The 25,623-nt window shown below is 49.6% G+C and overlaps 1 protein-coding gene across 1 annotated transcript in view; it reads right to left on the bottom strand.

The window, feature by feature from the left end:
- Nucleotides 1-1,792: 1,792 nt before the first annotated feature.
- The window catches only part of Capn9 (calpain 9), a 36,204-nt gene continuing 12,373 nt past the window's right edge, over nt 1,793-25,623 (bottom strand). Inside the window, exons 5-20 of the mRNA XM_032888011.1 lie at nt 25,297-25,465; nt 24,096-24,179; nt 22,570-22,655; nt 19,356-19,433; nt 18,970-19,130; nt 17,308-17,465; nt 16,951-17,159; nt 14,194-14,230; nt 12,154-12,234; nt 10,916-10,973; nt 8,270-8,334; nt 7,788-7,856; nt 6,654-6,732; nt 4,620-4,736; nt 3,097-3,155; nt 1,793-2,149 (exon numbers count right to left, since the gene is read on the bottom strand). Of these exons, the coding sequence (XP_032743902.1) occupies nt 2,123-2,149; nt 3,097-3,155; nt 4,620-4,736; nt 6,654-6,732; nt 7,788-7,856; nt 8,270-8,334; nt 10,916-10,973; nt 12,154-12,234; nt 14,194-14,230; nt 16,951-17,159; nt 17,308-17,465; nt 18,970-19,130; nt 19,356-19,433; nt 22,570-22,655; nt 24,096-24,179; nt 25,297-25,465 (1,537 nt within the window). The 3' untranslated portion in view covers nt 1,793-2,122. The remainder of the gene's footprint in view (nt 2,150-3,096; nt 3,156-4,619; nt 4,737-6,653; nt 6,733-7,787; nt 7,857-8,269; nt 8,335-10,915; nt 10,974-12,153; nt 12,235-14,193; nt 14,231-16,950; nt 17,160-17,307; nt 17,466-18,969; nt 19,131-19,355; nt 19,434-22,569; nt 22,656-24,095; nt 24,180-25,296; nt 25,466-25,623) is intronic.

Below are 25,623 nucleotides of genomic sequence, written 5' to 3'. Positions count from 1 at the left end.
GGGCTGGGAACATGCCCCATGGCGCTGGAAGCTACCATAGCCTTCTACTGCGGTGGTGGGCAGCCTTCACACTGGTAGTTGGCAGGCATTCTTGGCTCTCTGTAGAGCAAGCCTTTGTTTTCACAAAAGACTCAGGGCCCTGAATTGGGCTGGCACCAGTGAGCTTGGTACCCTTACCCGAGTCACATGCCCTGTTTTTCTGAAGCCCTTGTCTCTCATTGGACCGCAAGGCTCTGAGGTGACAGGGTTGGGGGAGTTTGGAGCCAGCTCCAATTTTTGAATCTCAGGGGCTGGTTCTGTAATTTACACCAGGCAGAGCCCAGGGGATTCAGTGTCAGGACCTATAGAGACACCCAGGGGATTTGAGACCACTCTGTAGGAAGGAAGTTGGTGGCAGGTGAGTACTGAGACTTTAGCAAGAACAGTTCATGCTCTTAACCCCTGTATCATTCCTGCAACTGGAGAGTTGTTATTTTAAAGTAATGCTGGCTGGAAGGATGGCTCATGGGTTAAGAATAATATTGCTGGGGAGGCCTGGTGGTGCACACCTTAAACTCCAGCACTGGGGAGGCAGAGGCAAGAGGATCTTTGTGAGTCTGAGCTACATAGGTGAGACTTTGTCCCCCCGCCAAAAAAATATATACTACTCTTGCAGTTCCCAGCATGCCTCTCAAGAGACTCACAACTACCTAGAATTCACTCCTGCTCCAGGGAATCCACGCCCTCTTCTGGACTCCTCAGGCATCTGCATTCATGTGCACATTCTTACACATAGACACACACACAGACACACACACACAGACAAACATACACACACAGACACACAAACACAGATGACACACACAGAGACACACACAGACACAACATACATACACACACACACACACACACAGACACACACACACATAGACACACAGCACACACACATACACAGACACACACACAGACAGCTACAGACACACAGACACACACACATACATACACACACACACACACATACACACACAAGACACACACACACACATACACACACACACAGACACACACACACACACACACACACACATACACACAGACACACACACATACACAGACAAATACTCATAGACACACACAGAGACACACAGACATACACACAGACACACAGACACACACAACATACACACAGACACACACACACACAGACACACACACACACACACACATACACACACACACACACACACACACACACACACACACACACACACACACACACACACACACAGACACACACACACAGACACACATACACACAGACAACACATACACACACACAGACACACACACACATACACCCACACACAGACACACACACATACACACACACATGCACACATAAAAACACAGACCCACACATCCACATATACACACACACAGACACACACACATGCACACATACACACATGGACACACACACAAACACACACAAAAAAACTGTGCTTACACATTTTTTTCTCCCACAACACACAAAAATAAAGACACTCATATTTCATCTCTGTGCTTAAAAAAAAATCTATATACACACACACACACACACACACACACACACAGACACACACACACACACACACACACACACACACACACACACACACACACACACAGTACTGTCATCGGTCTCCCATGGTAGTCCCTCACAATAATCTCCATGCTACCCCGGAGCACTTTAGACTCAGCATCAGCAGGCTTCTTTTCATGAGACTAACATTTTCAATAACCTCCCCTTGAGTAAAGAAAAACATTGAGCGTGTGTCTCGATAGCATGATTGGAGCACTCGGAAGCCAGGACTCCGGTTGGTGGAGGAGGGCAGTGGGGGGAGGAGCATACAGCAACCCCAGGCCTGAGCACAGACACAGGCAGTGCCATGGGTTCCTGTGGAGCAATGATCTTAGAAGAAGTATCACCGAATCGGAGAACATGGCCAATCCCTTTTTGATTTAAATCTCGACAGGGAGGGAAGGAGGGTGGTGTGGAGTGGGGAGAGAGCAATGGGTGGGATGGCCCTCCAATAAAAATTCTGAGGTTCATGGTCCAGCAGCTGAGTATCAGGGGGGCAGACGGCATCAGGTCCGTGCAAGCTCAGATGTTCATGGTCAAGTTGATGAACTGGAAGAAAGAGAGATGGGGCTTAGGAAACCCAGCCCAGCAACTGGGGCGTGGCCTCGGATTGTCTGTGTCGCAAGAACTCTGCTGGTCATCTTGTACACATTTGGGCTTCTGACTCAACGTGAAACCATTTATTTAAAATTTAAATTAAAACAGATTGCTGGGTGTGTCTCGTGTATAATTACATGCATGCGTATGTGCGTGTGGTGCAGACCAGAGGTCGATATTGGGTGTTCTTCTCCCCATTTTATATTTTGAGACTGAAATTGAAGCTCACCAATGGACCATACTGGCTGAAGCCAGCGAGCCTCAGAGATCCACCTGCCTCACCCCCACACAGTGCTGGAATTCCAGATACCGTGTGGAGGGAGTGCCACCAAACGTGGCTTTTCCCAGGGACCATGGGGCAGGTTCAAACGTGGGTCCTCACGCTTGTGCAGCAGGTACTTCTCCCCAGTGAGATAAACCCTGAAAAGGCTAAGTGAACTTTCAGTAGAGGGCAGATAGGACGGAGGGATACAACGTGTTCTGTCCCTGTTGAAGGGGACAGCCTTGTAGAGACAGCTTGGGGCAGGGTAGTGTGAGTTGGGCTTGCTTTTTGGCGATTTGCCTTTCAGAGAAAGCTGACCCTCTACCACGGGAAGGGAGGTGGGGGTGGGGTCAGGCATCTCATTTCTCCCTTCTTCTCACTGGGCTTGTTCATGTTTATCTGGAACGTTCTGTTTCCTCCCCACCCTCTTTCTTGGGGCTAGCATGAGCAGACACCAGGGCGATGGAGACACCCACAGTTCACAGGATTACAGCGCTGGTTATGCTGACTGCCAAGTGGACAGAAACACCGGCCTCCACATGGGGTAATTGCCCACAGCGAGCTCTCGCCCTGCCTGGGGCTCCACTTAGAGTGTTCATACTCTGCCAGGCCCTGGTTGGGGTCTGCTTGGCCATACCTCGTTTATGTTGAGATGGATGAAGTCCTTGTTCTTCACACTGAGACACTGGAACACCCCTGGTGGGAGGGAGGAAGCAGAGTCACAGTAGAGCCAGACCCTTGGGTAGGTTTAAGGGCTCTTGGACCACTGGGAAATCTGCGGGCAGCTGCTCCCTCTGGTGGAGATCAGACCTGCCTGGCAGGGTGAGACCAATTCAAGGCTTCAGCTCCTGGCCTGGGTGACATGAGAAGGGACTTTCTTCTCCGGACCTCCGGTTCCCACCTCCAGAAGAGGCACAGCCAAACCTTGATTAGCAAGGTGGAGGAGGGGCTGTCCCGGAGCAAGTGAGCGAGCAAGAGAGAGAGCATGTAAGAGAGAGAGCGTGTAAGAGAGAGAGAGCAAGAGAGAGAGAGAGAGAGAGAGAGACAAAGGCAGAGACAGAGAGACAGAGATAGAGACAGAGAGAGAGAGAGAGAGAGAGAGAGAGAGAGAGAGAGAGAGAGAGAGAGAGAGAGAGAGACAGAGAGAGAGACAGAGAGAGAGAGAGAGAGAGAGACACAAAGAGAGGGAGAGAGAGAGAGAGAGAGAGACAGAGAGAGAGAGAGGGAGAGAGAGAGAGCAAGAGAGAGAGCATGAGAGAGAGAGACAGACAGAGAGAGAGTGTAAGAGAGAGAGAGAGAGAGAGAGAGAGAGAGAGAGAGAGAGAGAGAGAGAGAGAGAGAGAGAGGAGGGAGTCAGGCAGGGGGTTAAATAAATGTAGCATGGATCTTCTTAGATGCTGAGTCCCCCAAGAAATGGTGACAACATCCTGTCATCACACTGGGACACTTCGCTATGAACTGGGCATCCCATGGTTGTGCAGGTGTGTAAAATTACTAGGTGTGTAGAATGCATGTCAATTATAAAACCACAAGACAGTGGGACATGTTTGTTTGCAGCTGAAGGGACACTGGATGACTGAGCTGACCTGGATGCATTTGGCCACCCTTCTGGGCTATTTTGGGAGAGAGTGTGACAACGACCTCTCCGTGGAGTATCTGCACACACGCCTTCCGTCTTTCCTGTACAGCAGACCCTGCTTAAATGGCCGTGTCTGTGTCTGGGGCTTTCAGGAGACAGCAGCTGAGGGACAGAGAGTTCTCACTCTGAGTTTTGTGAGGGGACTTGGCCTTTTCCCAGTAGGAGGCGCAAACCCTGCCCAGTCACAACCCTTCACAGCCTGTAGGTGTGTAACAAATGGTAATCTCAGGACGTTGTTTGCACACTCTATACCCTGTCTCTCAGCTGACCACAGGGCTCGGGTGTCTGCACAGACATCCACAGTGGCCCTCTGCGTCCTAGATCTGCCTTCTTTTCCCTGGGTTGTTTCTTATGTGCTCTTAGATGGTGACTGGAGACCCTGAGCTGGGCACTCTGTGTTCCCAGGGGTCCCCTCAGGACACGCTTGGCTCCCCTGCACACTCAGGGCTTCCCTGCACACTCAGGGCTCCCCTGTACACTCCTAGCTTGCCCGCACACTCAGGGCTCCCATGCACACTCACGGCTCGCATTCTCCAGCCGCACCAGGCAGTTGAGGTAGTCATCGAAATCCAGCTGGAGGTTCTCGTCTGCATACCTGAGGACGATCAGCTGCAGGAGATGGCTACCCAGCTGAAAGCCTGCAGAGCAACAGGAGGAGACTCAGGACCTGCCTTGACTGAGCCCCGCAGTGAGCCAACATCTCTGGGACCCCCCAGAGGCACAGAACTCTTCAGTGGACAAAGCCCGTGTGCATGTGTTCACGTGGATGTGCAAAAGTGTGGGTGGTGGTCAGAGGTCAAAGGCAGCTCTCATTCCTCAGGGTCACCCCCCTTACTGGTCTAAAACTTGCCAAGTAGGCTAGGCTAGCTGACTAGCAAACTTCAGGAATCCTCCTGCCTCCGCCTCTCCAGTGCTGGGATTACAGGTACAGGCTACCATGCCTTACTTATCTTACATGCGTTCTGGGATTGTATCCAGGTCCTTGGGCTAGTGGTCAAGCCCACTGGTATTTCTTAAGATTCTTAAGAGCAGGGGGTGGAAGGGGTGGGGGCATCCTCTTGGAGACAGGAGGGAGGAGGAATGGGATGAGGAACTGTGGGTGGGCGAACCAGGAGGGGAGTAAATGACTGGACTGTGAAAGAATACAAATAATAATAATAATAATAATAATAATAATAATAATAATAATAATAATAGCCTTAAGATCCAAGGTATTGGAGACATCTTGTAAGGGACTGCTGCTGCCCTCAGTGAGCAGTGCTGTGTAGGGACTCATTCCTCACATCATGCTGGAACTGTGCACACTGGAGGCCAGTGTGGCTCTGGGGATGGCCTGGCCACCACAGGCCATGGCTCCATTTCTGCAGCCTCATTTTCCTCATTCATCGGTGTGGTGGTTTGAATATGTTTGGCCCAGGGAGGGGCACTCTTTGGAGGTGTGGCCTTGTTGGAGTGGGTGTGGCCTTGTTAGAGTGGGTATGGTCTTGTTGAGGGTGGGTGTGGCCTTGTTGGGGTGGGTGTGGCCTTGTTGGGGTGGGTGTGGCCTTGTTGGAGGAAGTGTGTCACTGTAATGGGCTTTAAGACCTTTGTTCTAGCCACCTAGAAGTCAGTCTTCTGTCTGCCTTTGGAACAAGATGCAGAACTCTCAGATCCTGCACCATGCCTGCCTGGATGCTGCCATGTTCCTGCCCCGATGATAATGGACTGAACCTCTGAACCTGTAAGCTAGGCCCAATGAAATGTCCTTTATAAGAGTTGCTTTGGTCATGGTGTCTCTTCACAGCAATGGGAACCCTAACTAAGACAGTCAGACGGTTTGGGTGAGTGGGAATTTCATCTGGGTCTGACTTTTCATCACTCTGCCTCCCAATCTGTGGTTTGGGGGTGGCATTGTGTCCCCACACTAACTCTGGGTGCATGCCTATCCACGGGAGCATTTGGAAGCCCACCAGGGGTGGGGGCTGCTCTGGCTCAGGGCACCGTCTTTGGAACACACACATCAGGCCTGGCCTCAGCTATTCCTAAACCCTGGATCTGCATCTACGGGACCGAGGGAGCCTGAGCGGCTCTCCCCGTACCAACGCAGGACTGCAAAGACTCGGTTAGGTTCTGTAGTTCCCTGCTCAATCCAGGCTGCCCTGAAGATGGGGTCACAAGCCCCTAAGAGAATCAGGCACTGTCTCAGGTGTATGACACTGTTTGTTCTTCCCAAAGGACCTGAGGTGTCATCCTGTGTTGTGCCTTCTGCTATGGACAGTGGGAAATGACTGTTTAGAATGCAGCATGGTGGGCCAACCTCAGTCCCCACTGAGCCCAGTTCAGGTTTTTGATGTTGATTCTCCTCCCATACCTTCTCCCCTCCCCATTTCCCCTTTCCCCTCCCCCATCCCACCCAGACTCCTTTCCCCACAACCGTCACGTGTTCACCTGGCCTCCCCACCAGCCTTGACTCCTCCTCTTCTCTCATGGTCTTTCCAGCTTTATAACGTGCTGCCCCCACTTACATACAAACACGAAAATGTCCGCGGGAATACACGGCCGACTTGTTTCTTTACCTGCAGCTTTCAGTGCCGTCCGCAACTCGTAGGAAGACATGGTGCCGGACTTGTCCACATCGAACTGGAGAAACAGGTCCTGGGGCCAGGAAGCAGAGCATTGAGAAGCCAGAGCCAGGGACCAGTGACAGTTTGCAGCTGCCTAGGGATGACAGCGGCCTTCAAGACAGACAAGGTTGGACCCACCCCTTTCTCTTTCCTTCCTTTCCTTTCCTCCTCTTTTCCTTTTCCCTTCCTTCCTTTTTCCCTTCCTTCCATTTTTCCTTCCTTCCTTTCCTTCCTTCCTTCCTTCCTTCCCACACTGACAGGGTCTCATGTAGCCCAGTCTAGCTTCCAACTCTCTACATAGAAGAAGGTGACCTTAAACTTCTGATCCTTTTGCCCTTACAAAGGTTAGAGTCCTTGGTCCTAGAGGTTGGGATTATTGACGTGCTCTACCAGGCCTCGTTTCCCGCTGGGATCAGACCCAGGGTTTCATGCATGCTATGGGAGCACACTACCGACCTAGCCACCTCCCCGCCCATAGGCCCTCCTTTCCTCCGTGGGTGCTGAGGAGTTTGGGTCTCACGCTGTAGCTCTACTCCCAGCCATGGGTCCCCTTCTGTCCCCTTCCCTTCTGGTGGAAGCACCGTGGTCCCTCTGCCAGCATCAGGATGCACTGTGGTCCCTCTGCCAGCATCAGGATGCACTGTGGTTCCTCTGCCAGCATCAGGATGCACTGTGGTTCCTCTGCCAGCATCAGGATGCACTGTGGTTCCTCTGCCAGCATCAGGATGCACTGTGGTCCCTCTGCCAGCATCAGGATGCACTGTGGTCCCTCTGCCAGCATCAGGATGCACTGTGGTTCCTCTGCCAGCATCAGGATGCACCGTGGTCCCTCTGCCAGCATCAGGATGCACTGTGGTTCCTCTGCCAGCATCAGGATGCACCCCTCTGCCAGCATCAGGATGCACTGTGGTCCCTCTGCCAGCATCAGGATGCACTGTGGTTCCTCTGCCAGCATCAGGATGCACTGTGGTCCCTCTGCCAGCATCAGGATGCACTGTGGTTCCTTGACTCCCTCCTAACGACTCTCTCAGCCTGTAGCCTGGGTCTTGGCCCGGCTCTGCTGGGCGTCTGAACCAGATCACGTACCATCCAGTACTTCAGCTTGTCCCAGAATACCCGGAACTCTTCGAACTCCATCTTCCCATTGCCGCTGGTCTGACCACACAAGCTAAGGATCTTTCAACTCGGAATCCTTGTGGGAGCCCAGCCTTGGGATCACAGGAGGAGGCTAGGGCGGTGTGGCATGAGTGAAGATTTGGGGCCCTGGGAGAGTAACCTGGGGACAGGAACCTCTGAGGAGGGAACATGGAAGGTGATATGGGGCAAGAACCTTAATATTTCACAATGCAGGAAAACAGATGCATTATCCTCTTAGGGGACCCTCACCCCAACCCTGTTCCATTCCATTCAGAAACCCTCTCTCTACTGCATTGTTCTGGCTCTGTTGATCCTGACCCAACCCTAGTTAGGTTGACAAAGCCTCCTCTTCTTAGAGCTGCAGTGCCTGAGCTGGGAGAGTGAGCGCCACAGGACTCCTCTGCCCAGAGGGACCTTGCTGAGAAGGATACATCCATCAGGGAGATAATGTTTCTGCAGGAAAGCAGGCTCAGCCTCTTGAACTTGAGGGCTGTTTCTGCAATCACAAAGGCAGCCAAGTGATCAATGACCCTGATAAGACAAACGTATCTTCCCTTCTTCTGGGAGCCCAGCAATGTAGACTGATCAGGCTTTCTAGGACAGTGATGTGGACATTGTCTTAGGAGGTCGACACTAGGGGCTGGACTTCCAAAAGGAAAGTTTGCAGAAAGCCTTAGAGATGAGCTGTTCCTGTGCATTTAATTTAGCATTTTTACAATATGGAATTTGTTTTCCTTTAAGATTTTGTGTGTGTGTCTGCTTTTGTGTGTGCAAGATTTGTTTTCCTGTTAATTTGTGATGTGTGGGTGTGCATGTGTGTCCATGGTGTGTGTTCATGTGGTGTGTGTGTGTGTGTGTGTGTGTGTGTGCATGTGATGTGCATGTGTGTGTGTGTTTGTGTGAATGTATGTGTGCGCCTGTGTGTGAGAGTGTGTATGTGTATGTGAGTGTGTGTGAGTATGTGTATGTGAGTGTATTTGTGTATGTGCGCCTATGTGTGAGTATGTGTGTGCCTGTGTGTGTGAGTGTATGTGTGTGTGTGTGTGTGTGTGTGGTGGAGGTTGGTGGGTGGGTGGGGGGTGTGTGGTGTGTGTGTGTGTGTGTGTGTGAGTGTGTGTGCATGTGTGTCTGTGAGTGTGTGTTCATGTGAGTGTGTGTGTGTGTGAGTGTGTGTGTCTGTGAGTGTGTGTTCATGTGTGTCTGTGAGTGTGTGTGTATGTGTGAGTGTGTGTATGCATGTGTGTCTGTGAGTGTGTGTTCATGTGAGTGTGTGTGTGCATGTGAGTGAGTGTGTGTGAGTGTGTGTGATGTAAGTGTGTGTATGCATGTGTGTCTCTGTGTGTGTGTGTGTGTGTGAGTGTGAGTGTGTGTATGCTCAGGTGCCTGCAGGTGCCTGTGGAAGCCAGAAAGAGGCATCAGCTCCCCCAGAGCTGGAGTTACAGGAGATTATGAGCAGCCCAACTCTGGTCTGCTGGGAACCCAAGTCTGGTCCTCAGCATGAGCAGCAGTGCCCTTAACCACTGAGCCACCACCTCCAGCCCAGTCACTGTCCTGGTTAAAATCACAACTGTTATTTAGAAATTATGCCTGGCAGTGGTTGGAATGCCTGAAATCCCAGCACTCAGGAGGATCTCTGAGTTTGGGGCCAGCCTGGTCTGCAGCATAGCAAGCTCCAGGCTAGCCAAGGCCCAAGTTTCAAACAAAACAAAGAATAACTCTCTCTCCCCAAACTGCTGAAGAAATTTGATATTCATGCCCAACAGCTGGGTACACCACAGGCCTGCAATCCTAGCACTCAAGATTTGGGGGCTGGAAGAATATAAATTTGAGGCCAGTCTAGGCATTTAGCCAGGCCCCCTCTCAACAAATAAAACCAAGGGCTAGGGAGTTGGTGCCATCAATGGGGTGCCTGTCTCTTAAACATGAAGATGTGTTCAGTCCTCCAGAATACACAGGAAAAGGCTGGAACACTGGCTTGGATTTTAACTCAGCGTGGGGAGCTGGGATCCTGGGACTCACTGGCTCGCTAGGCTCATTTACTTGGTGAGTCCCAGGCCAATGAGAGACTCCATCCAAACATAGAAAACAAGGCCACTGGCCCCGAGGAGCCATAGCTGAGGTTGTCCTCTGGCTCTACATGTCGTCGTCGGTACATGCCTGTAATATAAACAACACAAACATGCACACACACTCGAACTCACACACATACACTCAGACACACATACTTACACACTCATTTGCACACACACTCACATTTGCACACACACTCACACACATACACACATACACTCACACACACAATCACACATATACTCATATTCACACTTTCACACATTCACACACATACACACTCACAGTCGTGCAAACTCACATACACTCACACTTACACACACACACACATACTCACATACACACATACACACGCACACATTAACCCACTAAATAGTATGCTAAGTGTAAGAATTCAGTAACAACCACATGATGTATGATTCTTTGATATAAAATGTCAGTATAGTAAGTCTGAGCAGAAAGTGGGTGAGAGGCTCCCAGGAGTTGGGGAGAGTAGAATAGGAAGTGACTGCTGTGGTAAAGATGGACCTTGTACACACATGTGCAAACACAGATGCATATATACATGTAAGAATATAAACATGTATACACAAGTGCACACACGGTACAGGAAATACATATATATATATGTATATACACACACACTCATGCACACGTGCATAACACAGACATATATACACACATGCACAGCACAGATACACACATACACATATGTGCACACATTCATGTCTGCAGAGCACAGGCCACACATACAGTGACAGTGGTTTCTTGGGCGTGATGAGGTGCAATGATTTTTCTTTGCCGCTAGCTTTTCTGTAGAAAAGTCTATAGACCATTCTGCTGGAACCGTGTCTCAGCTAGGGATTAAGCAATGAGACCAGATGGTCTGCATACCCATCGGCCATGGCGAGCAAGTCTGATGCTCCTAGCAGAGCCTGGAAGAATCCTGACAGGGTAGTCACTCTTTCTCTCTAGGGAGCCCTGTCCCCTGTGGGAATGACACTTACTCTTTTGCAGAACAGCATTTAGAACATATTCAAGCTCCTCGGCTGACACCTCCATGTCCTGTGGAGTGGAGACAATTGTTCTTTATGGTCCTTACAATTCTAAACTTCTCTTGGCTCCTGGGAGAGAATTGCCCTGGAGACACTGTGCTGGGAACTGAGTTCATCTCCACAGTAGCTACAACCCATTGGCTTCTCAGGGAAGGGCCAGGGGAGACAGCAACCTGGAAAGACTCGGGAAAGGGGAAAAGCAAGCTGCGGTGTTCTCTGAGAGTGCTTCAAAAAGCTGCCAGAGACGTTAAAGAGTCAGAAGACCTTTGGAGAGCAAGCAGCTTCTCATACCTCTCCACAAGAGACAGAACTCACTGGGGGAGTGTGTGTGTGTGTGTGTGTGTGTGTGTGTGTGTGTGTACAGCATTCGTCATTAGCAACAACAAACAAAAGCACCCCGCCCCCCAGGTGAAGTTCTACCTGCTCAGTCCGGTCTTGCTCTCTACCAAACTGGGTGGCTGGCTGTGCCACTAAAAGCCTGTTTTCCCTGGTCAGGGCAGCCATATCCTATACAATTTACTTGCTTACCAGAGCTGGACATCCCAAAGACCCTTCCCCAGGCCGGAAGCTTCAGACTGGCATATGTTATAATATTGCCAACTGTGACCATGTTCAACCCCCAGGTGTACGGAGGAGCCAGCCAGACCTCCTTGTGCAAAAAAACACTTAGGTAGCTGGGTGTGGTGGCTGTCACTGCTCCCTTTGAAGTTTTTCTGATCTACAGTAAAGATCTTTGGGTCAGTTCTGAGCTCATGTGAGTAACCCTAACCTTAACCTTAGTCCCACCCCTAACCTTAGTCCCACCCCTAACCTTAGACCCACCCCTAACCTGAGTCCCACCCCTAACCTGAGTCCCACCCCTAACCTGAGTCCCACCCCTAACCTGAGTCCCACCCCTAACCTGAGTCCCACCCCTAACCTGAGTCCCACCCCTAACCTTAGCCCCACCCCTAACCTGAGTCCCACCCCTAACCTGAGTCCCACCCCAACAGAGGTGAATTGATTGACATTTGTCAGCAAGCTGGTGCTCAGGCTTCTAGGGTCCAGAGCTGGCTTTACAACAAGCCCACTGGGGAATGGGGAGGTGCTGTTGTTCACGATCACTGTCTTCTATTGGGAAGCCTGAGCAGGTCCTCAGCCAGGGCAGGGGCGGAGGTCGGAGGAGACCACGGCGGCTGGCTGCATCCTACCTCGCCAGCAATTCGATGGAACAGGGCCCGGAACTGCCGCTCCTCTTCGGTTTCCTCCTCCTGTGGTGTCGGCTTTGGAAGCTGAAAGAACCAAAGAAGGTTGTGTAAAGGGCAGAGATGGGCTCACAGAGAGAAGTCTGATACACGCCTTCTCACATAAATAACAGAAAAGAAGAGCCCACACTGGATACCACGCTGTCACTGAAGGAAAAGCCGGAGGTCTTCCCTAGCACGTGGAAGGACCCACCTGGTTCAATTCCCACACAACAGAAGAAAGGAATGGGACATGCCTGGCAGGGAACATGCAGGTCAGCAGCAAACTGCTCCGGAGATTTAACTCGGGGGTTAAGGCAGGGGGCCTTCCGAGTGGCACAGATAGAGCTAGCCTGTCAGGCTCATTCGGCATCCCCTGATTTCTCAAAGCTAGATGAACAACTTGGGGATGTGAAGTTCAGCTTGAGTGACCACATGTTGGCCAGAGTGGGAACATTTGACATGGATGTGAAGGCTAAGGGTGTCTAGGTCTGACAGGCACAGGGCTGCCATGCTCCAGCCTCATCTCCTGATCCATTATCTCTCTCTCGGTAGAGAGGAGCCTTTCAAGAGTCTCTCTCCAGCACCCAGAGCTGGCAAAAAGGGTTTCTGTAGATTTGGGCCCGTTTATAAACTGCGGCCCTAGGGGGCAGCACAGAGCAGCAGGCTCTTCCCAAGCAGGTTTCTGCAGCCCAGGAAGTTCTGACTGTTTCAGAAATGCTGATCGCGTCTCCCTCACTCCTCGGATATTCAATGTTCATCGTACAGCTTTGGATTTCACAGTGACGTTTTGATCCAAGCATATCATATATGTTTTGACCGTATTATTTCCTCCTTTAGCCTCTCCTGTAGTAACGTCTAGACCCCTTCCTCTTTCCGGTTAGCCCCACGTCTAACTTCATGACGTGTATATACGGCACATGGACATATGCATGTCTGTAGATAGAACTTAAGCACATCTTCACGATCCTCACAGCCCTCCCTCCATGACTCCTGGGTTCCCCAAATCAATCCACCTCATTTGTCTTTCCTTCTTCTTCTCTTCATCCCCCTCCTATCCCTTCCCCTTTCCTTTATCGTCTCCTTTCGGTGTGTATATTCTGAGACAGGGTCTCTAATCCCCTGTAGGTCTTATGTTCACCCAGTAGCCCAGACTGGCCTAGCTGATCCTCCTGCCCCCCACCTCTGATGTGCTGGAATTACAAGTGTGTTCCACTGTGGTTATCTTCTTTTTTTAATTTTTTAAAAACATTTTTATTAATTATGTGTTTGTGTGTTTAATGAATATGAGTATGAGGGTGTTGTATTCCATTACAGATGGTTGTGAGCCACCATGTGGTTGCTGGGGATTGAACTCAGGACCTCTGGAAGAGCAGTCAGTGCTCTTAACTACTAAGCCATCTCTCCAGCCCCGTGGTTATCTTCTTAAATGAAGTAAATGTGAAGGTGTTTCATTGCCATCACAATTAGCAAGGGGTCTCTTAGGAGAAGGGGAAGCCCCCCAAGAGAACTTTATCCCAAGCACCCACCTGGCCACTGTCCAGCCCCATGGTTTGTGTGGGCTGAGAAACAGAAGCTCTGGGCTGCAGTTTAGAATCAGCCAGGGTGGGGTTGGGGATTTAGCTCAGTGGTAGAGCGCTTGCCTAGCAAGGACAAGGCCCTGGGTTCGGTCCCCAGCTCCAAAAAAAAAAAAGAAAAAGAAAAAAAAAAAAAAGAATCAGCCAGGGTGCTTACCCAGTTATCATCTCTTGGATTTGATCCCCTACCTTTTGCTTTATTTTTGAGGCAGGGTTTCTCTGTGTAGCCTTGGCTGTCCTGGCACTCACTCTGTAAACCAGGCTAGCCTAAAACATTTAGAGATCCACCTGCCCCTGCCTCCCAAGTGCTGGGATTAAAGGTATGAGCCACCACTGCCCAACCCTGAATTCAATTTTGAATTGGTGTGAAGAAGAGTTCTAGAACCTTTGGCAGAACCCCATTCCCCTAGAGCCACAGCAGAGGACTCACCTCAGGAAGGTCAATGTCTATGTTCTCATCCAGGTCCCTGCAGTGGCAGAAAACACAGGGTCTCATTTGTAGATGTGCACCTCACTGGACTAGAGCAAGGGTCTTGCCTGTCAGAACCTATTCAGTGTCACTCATTCAACTCCCCCTGTGCCAATATCCCCTCCTCGGCCTTTCAGCGCTGTCCAGTGTGCCACAGAGAGCAAGACTGACGTAACCCTAACCCAGGGAAGCTTGCCATTCAGACCTTGAAAGCCAGAGACTGTATCAGTGGCCCCTCTTTTCCTGACAGACTCTGAAGAGGGTGCTTGAGGTGAACTGCAGAATCACAACACCTCTAAAACCCATGGAGAGGTGACGCGCTTGGTCAGAGATGCTGCTAGCCCTGCTCAACGCTCATCCTTCTTGGATTGGGTCACAGAAGGACACAGCCGCCGAGCAGTACCCTTTGTCTCTCACTTGGCTACACACACGGTGTGACCAGGCGCTTCAAGCTTCTTCTGTCTTGATTTCCCCACCAATGCGCCTAGAGTTGTTAGCTGAGAATGAAACCTCAAATTGCTCTAGCCAGGGCATTTTATCACACGGAAAGTAACCAAGACACTATCCCCTCCCTCGTTCTTCCCTGGACACACAGGACATCATCTCTCCAGAAATGCTGATGGTTAGGGGCCGTGCTCAAGAGCCACACCAACAGACACAGCTCAGTTTGTCCCCTCTGCAGACACAGCTCAGTTTGTCCCCTCTGCAGACACAGTTCAGTTTGTCCCCTCTGCAGACACAGCTCAGTTTGTCCCCTCTGAAGTGAACACAGTGTTGGCTTGGGCCCTTCTTCTTCTTCTTCTTCTTCTTCTTCTTCTTCTTCTTCTTCTTCTTCTTCTTCTTCTTCTTCTTCTTCTTCTTCTTCTTCTTTCCCTCTTCCTCTTCCTTCCTTCCTTCCTTCCTTCCTCCTCCTCCTCCTCCTCCTCCTCCTCCTCCTCTCCTCCTCCTCCTCCTCCTCCTCCTCCCTCCTCCTCCTCCTCCTCCTCCTCCTTCCTTCTTCTTCTTCTTCTTCTTCTTCTTCTTCTTCTTCTTCTTCTTCTTCTTCTTCTTCTTCTTCTTTTCTTTTTTTTCAAGAGCAGAGGACCAAACCCAGAGCCTTGTGCTTGCTACGCAAGCCCTCTACCACTGAGCTAAATCCTCAACCCCTTGGGCCCTGCTTCATTGAGGGACTATCAGGACTCAACTTTTCAGTCCTCTGATGGGATAGAAAGCTTAGGGTAGGTTGTTGCAAGATTTGATTACACTGTGAACCTCAAGACTGTGCTGTTTATTGGAAAAAAAATGTGTTTCTGGTTGTGGGATGATGGCTCAGCCCTAGCGTACACCTTTAACCCAAGAGCTTTCTGTTTTTTGTAAACAGGATTAAATAAAGTTAAACAGAGATTAAGGGGCAGAGCAAGCGACCAGTTGACAGGGAGAGAATATAGGGAAACAAAAAAAAAAACCATAGAGAGTAAGAGGAATGGACAGAAGCACAGGAAGTAGAAGGAAGGGGCATCTGGCTTGAAGGGTTTTTGAGACAGCATGGAGGAGAGCCTTGCTTTTCCTTTTGGGATATCAGCTAAGAAGGAAGGTTCACTGTATGCTCTCTCCGCCTCTCTGAGCTAGCATCTGCCTCCCAAGTCTTTACTGGTAAAATCAAACGTTTTAGATTTTGTCGAGTAGAACAGTTGGTGTCACCCGGCTCTGTTTTGTACTGGATATGTTTGCCTTGGACTTATCTAGGTGTTCTGTGAGAATGGATGCTGAGGAACCTGTGCTTGACTTGTGTCAGCATCCAGGGGAACTCGGGAGAAACGTGAAGGCCTCCTCGCTTCTGTTGATGGAGACTACACTGAGAACCTTAACCAGGCTTCACAACTGCCCCCCCCCCCGCCCATTACCCACCGTGCACCAGTCCCGTTCTGCCTCACTGCACAGAAGGTAAAGGTGGATGGGCAGCTTCTTGACAGAGCTGTGCGTGGTCTCTGCTTGGGCTGTATTTGGAATTCTCTAGCTCAGTGGTTTTTAACCTTCCTGATGCTGTGGCCTCATGTTATGGTGACCCCCAACCATAAAAGCATTTGTGTTGCTACTTTGTAGCTGTAATTTCGCTACTGTTATAATCTATGTTTTCTGGTGATCCTAGGTGACCCCTGTGAAAAGGTCATTCAAGCCCCAAAGGGGTCATGACCCACAGGTTGAGAACCTCTGCTCTAGCTGGTTTTTCTCTAGATTAAAAAAGTGAGTTTTTATATTGTGAAACATTTCCCCTGTGTCATACAGAAGGTCACTGACAGCAGTGGGGAATGCTAGCAACAGGAGGCATCCACTTAAAAAGACCTTATTTAACACTCCATGGTGTGAGGCGGCAACGTGAAATGGTTCACCCTCATCAGGAAGCTGAAAGAGGGCATGATTCTGGAAACTTCCAACAGTCACCTCCTCATCATGTAAGGAAACAGGCCCAGAATCCTTATATGAACCCCTGACTCTAGAAGCTTTTTAAGAGTTGGGTCTGAGACATGAAGGGCTTCATCCAAGAAACCCAGTGAGCAGGACTCCAGGAGCAGTTGGATCATCACGGGTGTGCTGGAGAAGGGATCTGGAGAGCTCTGGGATGCAAGTCTCTCTTCCCATTTCACTCTCTGAGCAGGTGACCTTTGCTAGACTCCCCAGTAGCCTTTTGGGGGTACAGGGCACACTGAGGAAAAGGGCCCTGTGACCACCACAACTCACTGAGTAACAGCTCTCTTCTCAGAGAAGATTCTCAGGCAGAAGTCAGCCTCCTGGTGTGGCTCAAAGGTGCTGGGGATGAGGATATAGTCTCCCGGGGGCAGCTGGAAGCGGCCCGAGACTTCTCTCAAGTTGATGAATGTCTTACTTCGGGCCAGAGAGGCATGGTACCTGAAAAAGTCCCTATTCAGGTGTCCGTCCTTGTCTGGGCACTGCAAGAGAAAGCAGGGGCTGTCAGGGAGACGTGACTCTGTTCTTCATGCTCAGTTGGACGATCGACTTTTGATCATGACACAAGGTCCAGAAGCCACAGGGAGCTCAAAGCCACTGCAAGGATGCTGAGAAAGGCAGGTGCCCTACCTGGTAAATGGCATAGCCAATGGTCAGCATGTTTGCACCAAACCTCTTGAGCCTCCTGCGGTCTTTCTGCATCAAGGCTGCTAGGAAAGTGCAGCTCTCCTGGCCCTCATCCCTCTCTGTCAGGGACAGCTTTATCTGTGGGTTGGTCCAGAAGGTGTCTGCCATTTGAAAGGGGGCAGGATTACTATCACGTCCTTAAAAATACAAAATCAGAGCGCAGATGGCCAGGGGCTTGCTGTGCTGGCACCTGAGTTCCATTCCCAGGAATCTACTTCCAAATCCCACAACCGACAAAACAAAAATAAACAAACAAAAAGCCCAGCAAGAAGGCTCAGTAGAGAAAGGCATTTTCTGTCGAGGCTGATAACCTGGGTCCTCTCAGGGAGAGGCAGAAAGCCAACTGCCAGCAGCTGTCCCCTAACCTGCACACACACACACACACATAAACATGCACACAAACACACACACGCATACATGCATGCACACATGCACATACACACAAACACATGCATGCACATACACACAAACACACACAGACACACACGCATGCACGCATACAGGTACACATGCACAGCTGCACATACACACAAACACACACATGCATGCACATACACACTAACACACACATGCATGCATGCATGCATACAGGTATGCACACACACATACACGCACACACATGCACATATGCACGCATGTGCACACATGAACACACATACACAAACCACACACGCACATACACACAAGCACACACACAAACACACATACACAAACACACATATGCACACACACGCACACAAAGACAGGAGCCTGCACACACAAACAGACACATGCATGCAATACACACCAACACACACACAAACACAAATACACGCATACACACACACACACACACACACACACACACACTGAATAAACGTGGTAAATGGAAACACAAGGTGTCACAGCATGCATTTAGTGCTCAGATGTGGAGCCAGGCAGCCTGGTGGTCACTGGCCAGCCAGACTAGCCTACTTGGCAGGCTCTTCTGGCCAGGGAGAAACCCTGTCTCAAAAACAAGGTGGGTGACATTTGAGGACTGACAGCCCAGGTTTGCCTTTGTCTCTACACTTAAATGAACGCAGGAAAAAAAACTGACAAAAATAAAAGTAAGATGCATGAGTCCAGCACACCTAACACCAACACAACGAAGAAAGTTACAAGATCCAACCTTTTTAGGACACACTCTCCCTGGTACCTCATGAACAGCTTCTAATCCCAAAAAGGTGGTCTTTCCCTCCCTTTTCCCATCAGCCCTCTCACCCTACTTCCTTCATCCTCAGCAACCCTCCAAGCTCCTGCCTCATACTTCCTCCAACTTTTCTGTCATCACCCACGCAGCCTTTAAAGACTCCAACACCTGCCCCACCTCTCTGAGGTGCGGTTGGACAACAGACCCTCGTTCCCACCAGCCTGGTGTGACTTGTCATTCACTTTATGTATGTTCCTGAACCTCACAACAGAGCATTTCCCAAGCATCCCCTACCAGCTTCCTGCCTAAGGCTCACTGCTGTCTCCCTGGTCATCCCAACTTTGCTGTCCAGCTCCACACACACTACCCCTTCCCATGTCCCCAGACAGATTTGCTATGGGAATAGGAGAGAGGAGGACAGAGAAGCCACCTACCCAGGAAGTTGCGGCAGCCGCCGGCGGTGGAGCCACGAACCCAGCTTCCTTGGTGGATGGTCACCTCCCACTTGTGGAGCGTGTTGTCCTCCAGGGCATCAGGTGTGAGGTTGCAGATCTCCACTTTGTCAAAATGGGTCTTGAAGTCCTCAAACGCCATCCTGAGACAGAGGGGAGGATGGGTGCTCCAGAGTGTTATGATGATGGCACTGGTCAACCATCTAACACCCTTCTTGGGAAGGAGGAGACCCAGGGGTCCCTCCCGGGAAGAGGAAGACAGGGGGAAAGAGGGGGTAGGGAAGGGGATGAGAAAGGAAAGGGGAAAAGGATGGTGGGTGTTGCCCCATGCACCCCAATTTCAAACAAAAATGGAAGGATGACACTACCAGAACTCTCCATCGTCAAGGGCGGTGTGACCTAGGCGCTTCTGCTCCTCCAGGTTCACGGAGCGCCACTCAGGAGAGCTGAGAGGACAGAGCCACAGTTTAGCCTGGGCGCTCCACCTCTCCAGGACCACACCAACTAAATATGCATGGTGTGGGGTTCATTACCCTCTTTAGTGAGGTTCACTGGGCCCAGGGACATGAAGCCAGCTCACCACTGGCTCCAGCAAGACGGTGGCTAGGAGGTGTACTTCCAAGTGCTGTGGGTAAGCAGTCCCTTCATAGGTCATTATGGGACAGTCACAAGGAACTGAATGCAGTAGCCCAGCTGGAGGTCACAGTTCATGAATGTCCCTAACTCATGCTCCTGTGGCCTGGAGCATGCCAAGGTCCTTCTGGTTTATAAACTGACCCTTGGGTAGTGCTTCTAATGCTTGTGGTGGCCATTTGAAATATGGAGTGCCCTGTTTATGTGACCAGAAGCTCAGAAAGGGTCTGCCATGGGTGAGTCCAAATTCAGGTCCCACCGAAGGCTCAAGCAGGCCTAGAACTCACTCTCAGGGAGAGCCATGAAGGAGAAACGCTGACACCTTCGCCAGCTCAAGCTTGGCCTTGCAGTCTCAGTGCTGCGTGTTGTGATTTCCTTGCTGCCTTCTGACCCAGCAGTTTTCTGGGTCGGTTCTAGGTGCCCCAGGGGATGCTAAATCCACGAGAACAGAGTCCTATTCATGTTTTCTTCTATATTCACAGATAGTGAAGTTTGGTTTATAGATGTACAGGAAGAGTTTAGCAATAATGCCTACTAAAGAGGGACAATCAGAGCAACAATGTGACAAAAGTTACATGAATGTGTTATCTGTTATCTATTTACTCTCCAACTATACCTATCATTTATATCATCCATCTATATCATTTTGTGATATATATGTCCATGCATTCACCCACCCATCCATCTACTCACTCATCCATCCACCCATCTGTTAACCCAGCATCCATTCACCCATTTTCTACTCATCCCTCATCTCCATACCCATCCTTCAAACATCATCTATCTGTTCACCCATTAATGTATCCATTCACCCACTTGTTACCTATCTACACCTTCATCAGCCCATCATTTTCCATCTATCCATCCAATCCATTATCTAACTATGCATTCATCCATCATCTGAACACTCATTTCAGTTCACCATCCCAACTTATCACTGTCTAAGCATCCATTCATTAATGTATCCGCCCATCCTTTATTGTCCATCATCCATGCATCCATCTTTCCATCATCTGTGCATTTGTCCATCTGTCACCGGCCTATTGTCTATCCATCAATTTACCCATCACCTGTTCATCCATCACCTATCCATCGACTCATTTGACATATACTGATGCTTCCTTTATCTACCATTCATCTATGCATCTACATATGTATATATCTATGTGTCTGTGTATCTGTGTATCATCTATGTATCTATGTATGTATGTATCTATGCATATATCTATGTATCTGTCAATGCATCTATGTATCTATATATGTGTCATGTATGTATGTATCTATGTATGTATCTATCTATGCATCTATGTATCATCTATGTATCTATCCATGTATGTATATATCTATGTATCTGTCTATGCATCTATGTATCTATATGCATCATGTATGTATGTATGCATCTATCATTTATCAATCTACATCTGTCATCTATTGCTCTAATTATCCTGAAGATCTTAGAAAACCCAACATACAATTCTTCTCTTTCCTAAGTAAGCTGAACACTTTTATGTTTTTACCCCAGGGGTGAGTTTTCTGGTTTCTCTGACTGTCTAAGCGGCCAGTGTCACTCTTCTCATACCTGTCATTAAGTGGAATAAGGTTACTTGAACACACTTGCATTAGTCTATAATACAGTGTAGGATTCACTACCCCACAAAGAACGGTGTGACAGTTAACATTTATTTCTAGAATTTTCCACATGATACTATATTTTCAGACCTCAGTCGACCATATTCAACAGAAACTATGGGTGGCGAAACTTCAGGTAAAGGGTGTTGCCATCATTTAAATCTCTTCACTTCTGTGGTGGTGCTGTGATGGTGTAGCAGGTCTGTGTTCACCTGGGCAGGGTTCATGGAATCCGGAGAGGGCCCGGCAAGACAGAGAAGAGAGCTGAGGGCCTCAGTTTGCTCACTGAACCATTTTCTTCTAAGTGGGTCACATCCAGTGATCAGACAGAGTGACTAAGCTATGTCTTTGATGGGCATCACTGGACAGCAGCTCTGGTCTCAGTGTCAGTCTTATTACTTCAGGTTTTCTCTCCCTCAGTTCTTCCCATTTCCACAGGCAGAGGGAAGCCAGCCTTGCCCTTCCCTTGCTGTCCTGGTCAGAGTCCTTCCCAGCCACTCCCCTTGAGATCTGAGCAGGGCAGTGCAAACCAGCAGGACAAGAAAGTTGCAAGAGGGTGGAGAGGCCACAGCTTCTCAATTCCCTGTCACCTGGATCACTGTCCAAAGGATAGGTGGGCACAGCCCTGAAAGCACAGCCTTCCCATATTAGCAGAGCCCAGTAAGGGGCCAACTTTCTGTTCTCCTTCTGTTTCTCTGTTAGACTGTGGGCTTTAGCCAGTGATCAATGGCCAACAGAGAACCTAAGAGTGACCTGCAGTGTTTCAGGGATTCTTGGCCTCAAAATACACATGTACACCACCCTTACACACACACACACACACACACACACACACACACACACAAAACATGTATGTGCATATGCACATGCACACATATACCCCAACACACATATGTACATTCACACATGTGTAACAGACACATACACACATGCACACAGGTGTATGCAATCATGTACACACATACCCTAACACACACATACATGTGCACACAGGCGCACACACACATGCATGCACATACCCAACACACATGCACACATACATACACACATGCACACACAGTCAGTTATAACTGGAGCCATATTCCTTCCTGTTACCCCAGTGACAACACCACATTCATCAGCAATGTGACCACGTGACAGGCAAAGAGCCATCCTGAGAGTTGTTTGTCTAGGATCAAGTTTGACATAGGTGTTCTAAGTGATGAAGTAGGACACAGAGGCAGTGCAGAGAGTTCTGGGACAGGCCAGTCCTCACATGTCACCCTGACTATGTGTGCCTGGGAACTGGCCACAGAGCAGGAATGGAGGGGAACCACTGACCTGTCGCTCCATGGCCCGTTCCACTCCACCTGGCCCCAAGGGTTACGGACTCTGATGAGCTTGATTCTCTGGCCGTGGAAGTTTACCTGCAAGGAAAAAGCATCAAATAAACATGGTGTCCTCACCATGAAGCTTTTAGCAACCCGTGATGCCCAGGGGTCCATCTCTATGTACAGCTGTCATTATCCAAACTCTTGTGGAAACCACAGTGAAGATGTGTCACACACACTCATGTCCCCCTTTGTGCCCACTCCTGGCTTTTCTGAGACAGGGCTCACTATATAAACCTTCACCGGCGTTGGTCAGAGAAGAGTCTTGCTGTTGGTGTAGGTAAGCCTGAGGCAGTAGGAGATAAATCAGCCATTCCTGAGGACTGGGTAGGGAAGGGAGACTCTGAGAAAGGTTTTAGAGGTTACAAGGTATCCACTAGCCAGAGACCTTAGCTCTCAGTCTACTGTCTTATGCTGAATGAGAGTGGAATTGACATGAAAGAACAAGTCAGGTGGGCTGGAGGCGTGGCTCAGTCAGTAGGCTGCTCCAGTGAGTAGACTGACTGCTTAGCATGCAAGAATTCCTGAGTTTGATCCCCAGAATCGCATAAACCAGGTGTGGTGGCACGCACCTGTTATTTCATATTTTCATCTCTTGGGTGGTAGAAGCAGGGGGTCAAAAGGCCAGCCTCCACTACATAACAAGTTCAAGGCTAGCCTAGACTATATAACAAGTTTGAGGCCAGCATAGGATACATGAGATTCTATCTCAAATAAACAAAACAAAACAAGTCTCAGAGGTTAGAAGCTCAGAGCTCTGTAACCATACAAGCCAACTCTTGTATGAAATGTTACATGCAGACATGAGCAAGCACCTTACCCAGTACGGAACGCAGAAGCAAGTGGACCAAGGTGAGGAGAAGTCGTGGGGCTGGGACTAGCAGAAGGATCTGACCTCAGATCGACCTGCCTACTCAAATGAGCAGGTGTCTCAGCATGGGTGATGGGAACAGATGCAGGAACGATCTCAATACATTCATATAACAATCCCACATCTGTATGCATATCTGTATAGTGAATATGTACAGATGTGCCTGTATACATAGTTCATGTGTTTATTCCTATATAAACTGCATATGTACATAAAGAACATGAATATATGTGTGAATATGCATAGTCTGTACACACATGTGCATATATAATGGCTATACATATCTGTATGCATTTAGAACAAATATGCCAAAGTGTGCACATAAGCATACATGTACATGTATGTGTATATTTATTGATTTGCTCCTGTAATGGCTGTGTTTCCCTTGTATATGACTGCTGTGGAATTGGGAAATGATTAATTTATAAACACAAAATCTGCAATCCCCCCACGATGAGTGTGGTGCGTGCATGGGCTGCCCTCCTCCCCCCTGGCTCCTGTCTGCTGTTTCTTACCACAGCTCCCCCGTGTTAGGTGTGATGTCCTCTGCTGCACAACACACCTAATCCCCCACCTCTGTCCCCTGCAGTAGGCCCTGCCCCTACCTGGTCGAGTCCAGTCACAGTGTAGGCATGGCCCTTAATGAGGCCCAAAGGTGTGCGGGCTTCAGATTCTGAGGCATTCAGGGTCTAGAACAGAGGAAGACCAGAGTTAGGTCCGTCATCTATGCCAGCTTCCCCCTGTGTCAGGCCCAGCCTCATCCCACGCCTACCTCAGCACATCCCAGCCCTCAGCTCCTCAAGGGCAGCCATGTATGTAGGCCTTAGAAGCTGGGAGGACAGGACTCACTAATAGGCTAATCAATGATGCACAGCAAAGCTAATCTCTTTCCAGAGTGGGGGACTCCCACAACTGCAATGAATCTACCTTTCTGACCCCAAACAGAAACCAGCCACCCGAGTGAGAGTTTAGTGACTGACACCCACAGTCACACAGGGGAGAGGCCTTCCCTGGTGACATGTGATTTGCTCATGAACGTGAACCTGCAGGAAAAGCGAATGATACACACACACACACACACACACACACACACACACACACACACACACACACTCACTAGATCTTTGCAGTTACTCCAAGAAGAAAGGGGAAACTTGATTAGATTTCAAAAACAGAGGGTATGAAATTTTATCTCTATGTGTATTTATATGCATAGGGGAATTAGAAAAACCCCCTTAGCTTTCTTTCCGGTGGATTTTTCACAGTGTAGAAATAAAAGGAACATGTTTCAGAAGAGCTGTGGATTCCCTTCAGTGGGTAAATCCTGCCCGGCAGCAGTGGTTCTGAGGGCGGCCAGGCCCTGGCTGGTGTGGTACTGGGGAAGCAGCCCTGAGCATGACGGGAGAGACAGACAACCCTACCTCCAGGCACCATGCGGAGCTCCACCTGGCAGCAGGTGTATTTGCCCACTGCCACCCAACAAGCGTTAATACGAGCATGTGTTTGCTTGTCCGTTAGAGACAGTCTCGTGTCATGTCGTGTCAGCTCGTTCTGTCGTGTAACAGAAGACGACTTTGAGGTTAGGGGTCTCCAGCCACTGTCTCTTGAGTGCTGGCAATAACAGGTATATTTCACTAGCCTGGTTTACACAGTGCTGGGGCTGGACCCGAGGGCTGCCTGTGTGCTAGGTAAGCGTTCCACCTACGTGTGTTTTAATTAACGATGACCCCCTTCCAGATACTCATGTCCCCTCTGGGTTGCTATTTCTGTCTGTTGGTGTTTACACAGGGCCGGCCAACCTCTTACATCTATGGAGCAGCCCAGCAAGGAACCACGCCTCAGGGCCTTCTCCAGAATCTCGTAGAAATCCTCTGGTGCCTCTCGGATTTGGAAGTTCTCAGCCACACCCCCGGTGAAGTCCTCCATGGCTTCGATGGCGCTGCCCCCCTTCAGTGCCTCGTAACTCCCGTTCAGCCTACAAAGACGGCAGAGAAGATTGGTTGAGTGGAGGGACAGGAAGAGGGGCAGGATGTGGTCAGCTCACACAGCACCATCCAGACTCGGTGAGGAGGGGCGGTGGGGCCAGCCCTGGTACTAGCGAGTATCGACCGAGTCTGACACCTCGAGGGGATA

This window comes from Rattus rattus, chromosome 17 (genome assembly GCF_011064425.1).
Source record: "Rattus rattus isolate New Zealand chromosome 17, Rrattus_CSIRO_v1, whole genome shotgun sequence".
Lineage (NCBI taxonomy): Eukaryota > Metazoa > Chordata > Mammalia > Rodentia > Muridae > Rattus > Rattus rattus.
Note: the sequence above shows the minus strand (reverse complement) of the source record. Positions and strands in the feature narration are given on the sequence as shown.